This window comes from Melitaea cinxia, chromosome 20 (assembly GCF_905220565.1).
Source record: "Melitaea cinxia chromosome 20, ilMelCinx1.1, whole genome shotgun sequence".
Classification (NCBI taxonomy): domain Eukaryota; kingdom Metazoa; phylum Arthropoda; class Insecta; order Lepidoptera; family Nymphalidae; genus Melitaea; species Melitaea cinxia.
The window spans coordinates 13,426,440-13,438,538 of NC_059413.1; the positions used below are offsets into that span (position 1 = coordinate 13,426,440).

At 32.3% G+C, this 12,099-nt stretch overlaps 1 protein-coding gene across 1 annotated transcript in view; it reads right to left on the reverse strand.

Annotated features, from left to right (window-relative positions):
- Nucleotides 1-8,270: 8,270 nt before the first annotated feature.
- Nucleotides 8,271-12,099, reverse strand: part of LOC123663523 (two pore channel protein 1-like) — a 31,399-nt gene continuing 27,570 nt past the window's right edge. The window contains exons 14-17 of the mRNA XM_045598201.1: nucleotides 11,454-11,559; nucleotides 11,196-11,302; nucleotides 9,165-9,273; nucleotides 8,271-8,421 (exon numbers count right to left, since the gene is read on the reverse strand). Coding sequence (XP_045454157.1) covers nucleotides 8,309-8,421; nucleotides 9,165-9,273; nucleotides 11,196-11,302; nucleotides 11,454-11,559 — 435 coding nt within the window. The 3' untranslated portion in view covers nucleotides 8,271-8,308. The remainder of the gene's footprint in view (nucleotides 8,422-9,164; nucleotides 9,274-11,195; nucleotides 11,303-11,453; nucleotides 11,560-12,099) is intronic.

The following is a 12,099-nucleotide window of genomic DNA, read 5'->3' on the forward strand; positions in this document are numbered from 1 at the left end:
TCAAAAATATAATAACTCAAAATAACCGTGGACGTGGCAAAGATTTTCTTTGCAGTCGAGAGAAAACAAATATTAAACATTCAAAGAATCGTCATTTAAAAAGTTGAAATTACGTATTAAATTTATTTTAAAAATGCTTGATATTTTAAGGTTATGAATAATTTTTTTGTGTATTTTATGTGTAAGGTATGTGTAACTTTAACGACTTGTAATGCGCCAAATATGTCTCATAATATTAAGATGGAATAATTTCTAAATATTATACTAGTTTGACATTATTGCTTGTCAAAAAGTTTTCCATTGTGACATTAGCATAATAATGTGTCAGATTGACACAAATAAATGACGTTCAACAAAGAATTGTGTTCTCCACTCTACGTGACATTGGCGGAATCAACCGTGCTCCACTGGCACAACTAAAAGCCATTAAACCAATCAATCAACAAAGAATTGTTTTGAAAATAAAAGGTTATCATGTAATCATTAGGTTTTTTTTTGCCTCGATTAAAAATGTTGTCTAGATTTTTTTAAAGGTGTTTTGGAAGTTGATTACGTCAATTTTAAAATAGGTGTATTTGTCAAATGAATTGCGTATTGACATACGTCATATGAAAGATTGACGGAATTTTATTTTGGTGGTGGATAGTTAAGATTTTTTTTTATTAATATGTTATTTGTCTATATTATATTTTTTTATATTAAATTTACAAAAGCAATGAAGTACAATAATTTTGGTATTTTATTTCGGAAACAAACAATTTAGTAACACAATAAATTAAAAAAATATATATACAGTAAATGCAAAAACTAAGTAAATGAAACAGAGCAATTAATTACATTTTCATTTTTATTCTCGGGAATTCCATATAACTCTACATAACTTACGGACCCGTTGCTTCCAATTATTGTTTTCAGATTCGATTGCTTTACTAGAACTACTCAATTTACTGAATTCAATACAAATTTTAGATAAACATTTTCTCTAACGTTCCGTACCCTTAACAATATCTTCGAATTATTTAGTCCAAACTTTCTCTCAAATTTTGAAATTTACTCGTAATTAATTTAATTTCTTCTTTACAATACAATACAATACAAATACTCTTTATTGTACACTATCAGAGGAAACATTTTACACCGAAAAAGAAAATATAGACATGTACAAAAGGCGGTCTTATCGCTAAAAGAGCGATCTCTTCCAGACAACCTCTAGCATGAAAAGGACATGACAAAGAATTAGACGGCATGGAGGTGTACATACATAATATATACATATAAAACGTAAATATACATACACATAGATATTACATATATATTTTTCTTTAATTTTATTCTGTCCTTCTCCTTTCCTGTCCTCTAATTCAAAACACAATTATCTTAAACAATATTATCAACATCGCTGTGTGTATTATACGTTGATTGCACTCGCATCGGTGTACTATCCGTTCTAGCGGCTGAGTCATGGTACATTCCGGACAAATTATTATTATTATTATTATTTCTATCTGCGGGTTAATCTTTGCGTTTTTCAGACGGGAAAAGGCATTTGAAGTCATGATGAAACGACAACCATTTAGAGACCCCTGTCGCCAATTTACAACACGTGAACTTCATTTTTAACCGACTTCCAAAAAAGGAGGAGGTTCTCAATTCGACTGTATTTTTTTTTATGTATGTTACATCAGAACTTTATACTGGGTGGAGCGATTTCGACAAATTTTCTTTTAATCGAAAGGTGGTGTGTGCCAATTGGTCCCATTTAAATTTATTTGAGATCTAACAACTACTTTTCGAGTTATATCTAATAATGCGTTTTTACTTGACGCTTTTTTCGTCGACCTACGTTGTATTATACCGCATAACTTTCTACTGGATGTACCGATGTTGATAATTCTTTTTTTGTTGGAAAGGAGATATCCCAAGTTTAGTACCGTGATAAGGAAACCAGGATCTGATGATGGAATCCCAGAGAATTTGATGGAAATTCTTGAAAATCCGCAATAACTTTTTACTGGGTGTACCGATTTTGATAATTCTTTTTTTGTTGGAAAGAAGATATCCTTAGTTTAGTACCATGATAAGGAAATCAGGATCTGATGATGAGATCCCAGAGAAATCGAGGGAACTTCTTGAAAATCCGCAATAACTTTTTACTAGGTGTACCGATTTTAATAATTTTTAATTTAATCGAAAGCTGATGTTTGTCATGTGGTCACATATAAATTTTATTGAGATCTGATAACTACTTTTTGAGTAATCTTTGATAACGCGCAGTTACTTGACTATTTTTTCGTCGATCTACGTTGTATTACTTGTCGATGTAATTGAAGTCGATTTTTTTTCGTTTGCGAGCAAACACAATTATGATGAAATATATTAAAAGTTGAACAAAAATGTTAACTAGCGAGTGAAAAGGTTTGAACCGTGGATCGTCGCAGTGTACACAAACTGCAAAAGCAAGTCCTTATGCCAAATTAAATCAGAATATAACCAATTCAGACAGAAGCTTTAAAAGTTACACGGAGATTTGAGATCTTTGTTAATTTCGACGGCTAATTTAGGGGTCACTAAAAGGTCATCGCGTATGCACCTTCATATTCAATAAATCTTATAAAAAGCACGGAAATAATAGAACATACGTATAGAATCTGATTTCCAACAAAGTTCTATGACATGTATCACAACACTGTATGTAATTAGCACTGAAAATGAAAATAAATACAATTTTTTTTACGTAAATTCAAGACAGGATTAATTACTGTGTGCGCTCGCGTAACTAGCACCCAACTAAATATCTTTAGTTTATTGTTCTTTGTAAGTAAATGCAGTTTAGATTGTATTGTATTAAGTACATAATATAATATAATTAGTTATTTTAGTTTAAAATGAAACATTAATTGAAAAACTTTCATAATAATAAAGTGAGGTTTAGGTAAATATATAATTTAATAATAAGCAAAACCAATTTGTTTTATTTTGTCTACCTCGTAGCTAGTTCGGTTTAGAACTAAAGTATAATAGCTATTGGAAAAATTCAAAAAAAATCCTCGTTAGTACTTTTTTTCTGAAGCTAGGTCGTCAAACAAGCGTACGGCTCACCAGATAGTAAAGCGATTACCTTTATGGACGCCTGCAACTCCAGAAACATCGCAAGCGCATTGCCAAGCCTACCCCCAAATATCCCAGGGGCTCTGGTCACCTTACTCACCAAACGAACACAATACTGCTTGAAAGTAGTATTATTTAGCTGTGCCCTTCCTCGCTTGTTTTTCTCCTTGCCATTTTCTTAACAGCCGTATTAAAGCGGTTACGGCTGCGAACCCGGCTTACAATGTAGAGACGTTTCTGCTGTGTGGTTACGGCAGTAAAGAATATAGCTACCCCCTCTTTTCCCGTGGGTGTCGTAAGAGGTGACTAAGGGATAACACAGTTCCACTAACACCTTGGAACTTATAAAGCCGACCGCGCTAGCGGGATAACCACCCAACTGCTTGGTTTGAAATACACAGGCCGAAGACGGGCAGCAGCGTCGTCGGTGCAACAAAGCTAGACCTGCGGTTTTTAACCCGCCTGCCCAGCGTGGTGACTATGGGCAACACACATGAGATCACGCCATTTTTGACGTGAACTTGTGGAGGCCTATGTCCAGCAGTGGACTGTGTTAGGCTGAAGTGATTCCTCAGTTAGACGTTACCACAATCCTTTAAATATACAATATCTTAAAATTGTTTATTTAACCACAGATAATACTACCTGTTGTGAATATTATCAGCTAATAAGTATACCATATTATGTTGTGACCTAGAGATTGAAAAAAAACAAAAATTATATTATTATAATAATTTATTAATATCCGATTATAAATTAATAAAAACAAATTAATTTAAAATAAATAGGTATATGACATAACATTAATACTGTACAGTGAGTCGATGATAAAAACAAACCTTGATAACAAATACATTTGGTTAAAGAAATTTATAAACTACGTGGTCCACAAACTTACTAATAAATAACTATTATAAACAATCCTAATTGTTCTGAAATTCTGGCTAGTAACAATGACAATTGGAATATTAGCATAGACATAGTCTATTGGCATTAAGAACTACGGTTTCACGGTTATTTTAAAAAGTATTGACTCAAAATTTTGACTTTAAAACTCCTGATATATCGAAACTTAAAAAATTAAATTGTTATTAATTTCGATGCAAATTAAACGGACACTAATGTGCTTTGATGTATTGTTTTAGTGTTGCTGTTATATTCTATTTTTTTTAAATTTATTTAGTTAAGTACTTTTTATTATCATTATTATTATTATTACTATCATCAAAAAAACGTCGTCATATTTTAATGATAATGTCAAAATCGTGATTTTTTTATTAAAAAAAAATTGTGACGAAAAAATTATATGCAATATTCCTAAACTATTAAAAAGCGTTTTACTTATTTTATTAATACTTTAAGGGCATATATCACCAGTTGTGGATAACGCTATTTGACGGATGACGATACAAATTGTCTTTGATAGCGGGAGGTCGAATAGGCCAATAGGACCTGTTTCTCCTCAGTTAATAAACTGCAACTTTAAGATTAATATATATAGGAATAGAAATATCTCATAAATATAGAATTCGTTAGTAGAAAAGAATCAAAAACTTTTTACTGCTGGATACTGCCATCCGTCAATCCGTTATTTTCTTAAAAAAACAATATTAGAACTTGTTACCACTAACTACGACCACTGAATTTCGTTAGCAACCAAATCTTTGATAAATCTTCTGCTCCGAACCATTACAAAAAAAAAACAGAATAACCTGATGGTGACTTAACACCAGTGTTAAATAAATATATGAATATAATTATAGTTATATCTGATTTACTTTTAATAAGCAATCTATAAAACGATGTAATAAGCCTTAAAAATATCTTAACAATTAATAATATTTAATAGCTGCCCTATTAAAATATTTGTAAATTGGAGTGTTTCTAGAAAATCGTTTGATTACAACAACAGCTACTAAAATCTAGAGGAATCATCTATGTAGAATATTACCAAGCCTAGCACCAACATACAATTGTTCATTTAATAAAACTAAGATTTTTTTAATAATAATTTCCCCTGCTTTTCCTACCCTCATAAAAGATGTACAAAGCTTTGCCACACCTTGCTTGCGTATATTAACACATTACGTCCCTCCTAGCCGAAACGATATAATTTATAATGAATAATTTACAAAAAAAAATATCTAAAAGCAATTTTACATAAATGAATACATTTTTTATAATACATTTTTCTCTGTGCCTTCTATCTAAAAATGCTAGACGCTATCTCTTTCCTACACAAACTATAAACAATGAAAACGAACGAGATAGCAATACTAAGCGCATTGCCAACTACACAATCGTTATTCTATAAGGCCTCATATCTAAACTCTACAAAAATGAACTAGAAATGCTAATTATTCATTTAAAATCAATATCTTTTAGTAAATTATTGCCGATTCAATGAATTAGACCCTATTTCGTCGGTTGTGGGTAATGCTATTTGACGGATCCAACAGATAAAATTTACCATCTAATTCCACTATATTTATGAGATATTTCTATTCACAATTGAGAATTTAAAAGTTGCAATTTATTAATTGAGGTGAAACAGGTATTTATGACTTATTCTACATCCTTCTGTTATACCCTTGCCTTATAAACGTTGTCCACAACCGATGAAACCGGCCTTTGTAACAATGGTACAAATCACAATTCATTAAATAAATACTGGATATATATTATCGATAGTGGTAATAAACACTTCTAAGACTATTCCACATATTAAAAAACTAAAAATAATAATCCAAGAGATCACATTGTAATTTTGAGATAGTAAATTTTACTAAAATTTCCATTTTTATATGGTTAAATGGTGTTTAACTCTTAATAAGCTAATAGAAGATTATAAATTAAAGCAATTCTTATTTTTGTTTTGTAAATAAAACTTAAATTTTGTAATAAACAAACTTAAAATCATAACGTTAAATAGCAAATAAAATTATTAAAATAAAAATCTTTAAATAATATTTAAAGAAAAACGCGATATTACAAATCTAATTTGTAAGGCGACTACAAGTTACGGTACAATGACCTCATCTACGCATATAGAAACTTACATACTATATACATACATACATATATACATACATATACCCCGAATATTTTTATCACTATTTCATGGTATATTGTTGTAACTTCCTTTGAGATTGATTAGTAATTAGTATCACAACACATTTTGCTATTAGTGAAAAATTTTGCAGCCAAACCTGTGTTATTTCTTTCAAATTTGAAATTCTTCTCTTTTGGGTGCTTCCAAATTATATATGTAGGTGACTAATTCTTTTTCATTTTATTTTAAAGCTTTGTCAACGTTTTTTTTTTTATGTAGACAAAGACCACGCCCATATAAAAGTAAGAAATAAGCATAAAAAAGAAGATAGAAAAACTAAGTTAAATGTGGATTGATAAACATTTTTACTACTTTGATCATATTCCTAAGCGCTGGGTAACGATTTATACTTGGAGAGTATCTGGCATTTCCCAAAAAATGTCTATGTGGTTGAAGTATTTCTTGAACAGGTGAACTTGTACCAAGTAATGTTCGACGGATAGGTAGTGCAAGAGGGTTAATAGAACTACGTGGATATTTATATGGTATTCTTAGTTTCAAGCGCGATAAAATACTTGGATAATCGTAATGAGAATTTATTATTTTAGTAATAAAACTTAAGTCTAAAATCTAAATGATCTTGGTCGTTGTTAATCTGAAAAAACAACGTGTTGTCCTTATAAACGTCATATGATAACATTTTTTTGGGCTTAAGACCATTCCTCAAGCCTGTTTATGTCATTTTGTAGGTAAGTATAAAAACACAAATCGATCGATTATTAATATTTTATACTTTAGACAATCAGAACGAAAAAGCCGAATAAATTAATAAATAATTTCTTTAAAAACCAATAATATTCCAATATAATAATATACCTACTGTTTTATTTCACAACAAAGTAAATAACCAAAAGTTAAAAATATCTTTTGGCAAATAAATAAAATAAAAAAGGTTTTCTTTAAAACTAAGAAATATAGTGGCTCTAACTCATTAAGCTTCTATCACAGATGTTATTAATACCTTTCATTATATTCATTTTATTTTTCATTCGAGTTTAAACTCGCGACAAATTAATGTCAACCTTTATTCAATTTTTACTAAGTTTTATGGTAGAACTTGGTAACACAAGCATTTTCAATGTTTTGATCAAGTGGTAACACTTAGATCTGTTAAAATTTTATTTATTGAATAAAATATACCTATCTCCAGATTCAAATCGATCTAAATTTATTACTGATTTACTGATATAATTATAAAATTAATATTATTACCTAGAAAAATGCAACTAAATAATATTCATTTTCTAAATCAGAGTTAAAGATCATTTTATAAGTCTCCTACAGACTGCTAACATAATACCAATTTTCGGTGAATTTTTAAAATAAAATAAATTATTCAAATACAACATTCTTAAAAGCAACTATTAAAAAATATGTTTAATATTAATAAGCCTATGCGACTGCAACATCTACGTCGTACCGTTACGAAGCATCAAAAATTGTACCCAGATCTAAATGTAGCATAATATGAGTAAGTTAGTATGTTGCAAATAAAAATTTCCTATCTATAAAACCACGTCATTATCTCATATTAAACATGCGTACATATATCATGTACTATTCGTGTATTTATACTGAAGTACACACATCGTGTACCATTGTACCTAAAACGCACAGACCGTACAAAACTGTACGTTATAACAATTAAGGCCGATCCACATTACAACTCCGGTGAATATCATTATTGTTAAAATGTACTGCCCTTGTTGTTCTCGTTTGATATTAAGCATGGTTATGTTATGGATAAAAGACCTTTGTATACAATAAGAGTAGCAAATAAATTTTAAAAAATCGAAATGTTTGACTGGCTGTAGCCGTCAAAGGATTGGTGAAATGGGAAAGACCTCTTTCCCTATGTAGGAGAAGGGGAGCTCAACCAACCATGCTACTTTATTACTTACTGCTTGATCGAAATAGACATTGTCATAAAATTATTCCAGAACAAATTCTTCCTAATGTAGATCTGTAGCTAACATAATAATGTGGATCGGCATATACCCTCTTTAGGTACCTCTTAAGACTTCATAAGTCATCTACAACGTCCCTTATAAACAAAAGCCGGTCGTTGAGGACGCGGAGTATTAAGTTCTACAACTGGTAGCCGGTTCTTATCTGGTGGTTGTTCTCGGAGTCAGGTTGCTGGATGAGGGGTGGTGACAGCGGGTCCTCGCTCGATGTCACCGTAGTTGAGGGGGGAGCGTCTGGAATGACGGTGTTAGTAAGGTTATTTTATGGTAATAAATAATATACTACAGATTTTGCGCAGGATATTTCCTGCCCAACTGGGGAATTACCTTGACGATACAGAAGATCACAGCCTAATAATACTGCTTTCAAGCAGTGAACTTTTGCGAGGGGTAGAGGGTAGGATCGGCAACGCGCTTGCGATGCTTCTTGTATTCCAGACGTCTATAACCTACGATAATTACTTACCATCAGGTCATCCGTACGCTTGTTTACCGACCTAGGTGTATAGAAAAATTTGACTAGTGGATCCGGCGAACTTCGTACCGCCATGTTTTTTTGTGAATAAGTCGATTTTTACCCGCCTTTAAGAAAGAAGTTATCAATTTTACTATATTTTTTATGCGTGTTATCTCATCATTTTTTACTGTGTCCCTTAAATTTTTTTTTTCAATCGAATGTCATAATTAAATATAATCGAGACGAGACGACTGACGAGTACTTTTTGAGTTATAATATTTATTCGACGACGGTATATTTATTACTTATCGACGGAAATAGAAATAAAACTTTTTTGTTTAGACTTAGAAATCTCTATAATATATTTCTAGAGCCCCTTGGATTTCTACACCCCCTTGGGATATTACGTGATTTTTACCGGAACTTTAATCACCCTTCAGAGTCTTACCTGAGTAATGGACAACCGCTTATAAATAACGAAATCTAAAAAAATATTTGATTTATTTACTTATAGTTTTACCTTCGCTATCATCCTCCTCGGCCAGCCACTTCTGTATGTCTGACTGGTACATCCTCCTCTGTAAGACTTCTTTTGTACGAGGCCTCGTTCCTATGAAGGTCACTTGCATCTATAAAAGAATACAAATTTAAAAAATATGATCTAAGACGTTTAAATTTGAAGAAACAAAAAATTATATAAAAATAATACTAGATCGTTCAATAAGTCCCGAGACTAACCTGGAAATAGCGCATATATTAAAAACTCTTTTGATTTTTAAAAAGTACTGGCTATCAATACAAGAATATGTGTCAAATTTTTAAAAATGGAACAATAAAATTATTGATTTTGAAACATTTAAGTGACGCTACGGTTGTAATTTCGATACAATGGAAAAAAACGAGTTTCGCGTGTTGATAAAACATTGTTTTTTAATGGGAAAAAATACCGTTGAAGCACAGCAATGGCTTATAAAATGTTATGCAGGATCAGCTCCCTCTAAAGCAACCATTTGTCGGTGGTATGCCGACTTCAAACGCGGTCGCATGGACACCAATGATGGGGAATGCTCAAGTCGTCCAAATGAAGCAGTGACTCAACAAAATATTAGCCAAGTCCTCAAAATCGTATTGGAAGATCGGAAGGTAAAAGTGCGAGAGATAGCCGAGATAGTGAAGATTTCAGCTGGTAGTGTTTTCACTATTTTACATAAAAATTTGGCCATGAAAAAGCTTTTTTCTAAGTGGGTGCCGCGTTTGCTTACAACTAATCAAAAGGAACAACGTATCAATGATTCAGAGCGATGTTTGGCGCTGATGAATCATAATAAAAAGGATTTTTTACGTCGGTATGTAACAATGGATGAAACCTGGATATACCATTTCACTCCGGAATCCAATCGGCAGGCAGCGGAGTGGAGAGCGGCTGGTGAAAGCCGCCCGAAGCGTCCAAAGACTCAGAAATCGGCCGGTAAGGTTATGGCGTCTATATTTTGGGATGCGCATGGAATACTTTTCATCGACTACCTTGAAAAGGGGCAAAATATAAATAGTGACTATTACATGTGCTTATTGGAGCGATTGAAGTACGACATTGCGGATAAACGGCCTCACGTGAACAAAAAGAAAGTGGTGTTTCACCAGGACAACGCGCCTTGTCACAAGTCCGTGAGAACGATGGCCAAAATTAACGAATTGGGCTTCGAATTGCTTCCTCATCCCCCTTATTCACCAGACTTGGCCCCCAGCGATTACTGGCTGTTTGCAGACCTCAAAAAAATGCTTCAGGGTAAGAAATTTGACTCAAATAGTGAAGTTATCGCAGCAACGGAGGCTTATTTTGAAGCCAAAGACAAATCGTTCTACACACATGGGATAGAAAAGTTAGAAAAGCGTTGGAGGGACTGTATCGCTCTTAGAAGACTATGTTGATGAATAAAAATTAATTTTATAAAAAAGACCTTTTTTTAGTACTTAGTCTCGGGACTTATTGAACCACGTGTTATTTAGCTAAAAATTATAAATTTGATTAAAAATGAATTGGGTTTGCCAACAATGTGTGTGAATATGACAAAATAAAATAGAAAAACTATTTTATATGTGTTAGATAAGCACAATCACAAGTATTTATCGGGTCGAACTTTTTGATTGATTCAGACCTCATTCCACTGCTGGACAAAGGCTTCTTTGCTATGAAATTGTAACGTATTTGGTCCAAATAATTTTTTTTTTTTATTTTCCTTATAGGCGAAGAATCTGAGCTTAATCCACCACGATGCTCCATTGCGAATTGGGATAATTTCCTTGCATGGAGTAACGAACGCTGTCAGGAATCTATGATAACAACCGGGACCGACAGCTCTACATGCTCTTCTTCGGCAATATACGACCAGCAACGAACAAATCTATATTAAAATTATAAAGCTGAAGTTTGTTTGAAAATGTTCTTTTCTTGATGCGTTCATTTTAGTGCCTTCGGTTTTTCTGAACCTGAAACTGACGCAAATGAAACAGCATATCTAATGTACTGATAAACGAATATAAGAATGGGTACCCCGGGTGTTAAATGAGCGCGTAACTCCTCAGCGAGGTCCCCGCTGGCCCCCAGCCGCTGGGCCTCCTCCCAGCTGGTGTGGACCTCTTCGTGCAGCAGTTTCTCCTCTACGTTAAATATATATAAGTTATAATATTAATTTATTACAAGAGGAGCAAACAAGTTGACAGTACCATCTGATGTTAAATGGCTGGCCCATGTTTAACGGCCATAAAGACAAGAAATAAAATTCTTACATAATATTAGTAATATTCTTACCATCTCTCTTGCTTGTGCTCCGCTTGTACTGTATCCGAAAGCGGAAGGCCTCCAGAACACTCGCTACGACAATGGTCAGCACCACCATCGTGAACAGGTAGAACACCTATAAAGTTGTATGAAACATACGAATCAATGTCATTCAATTAATTTAGATTTTTATTCTATGAAATAAGTACAGTTATATAAAATGATATGCAAATTTTCTCTTAGTGTCGACATTTTATACATACGTACAAAAAATTTTGGGATACTCTGGTAGAAATAATAGTTTGAAAAAAAATCTTAAAGACTATAAATATAGGTACTATAACTCTGCATAAGATTTTTAAAAGAATAATTCGAATAAGTCTTTATAACTCTGTAAAAGTCAAATAATCTCTGAAACTTCGGACTTTATTGAAAAACTCTGAACAAATCTTCAATACTCTACTTGTAAATTTTTTTCTATGCTTCATTACAATATTACCTACAACTATTCTTATACAAAAAAAATTTAAAAAAGGTTATAGTGATACTATATATTACAAAAATAAACATGTGTCCGAATGATACGTTTCTATATCCAAATAATAAATAAGTTAATAGACTTCTTTAGAAAATACGAAAATAGTCAACAAATATCAAAAATAAGCTATTTTAGAGC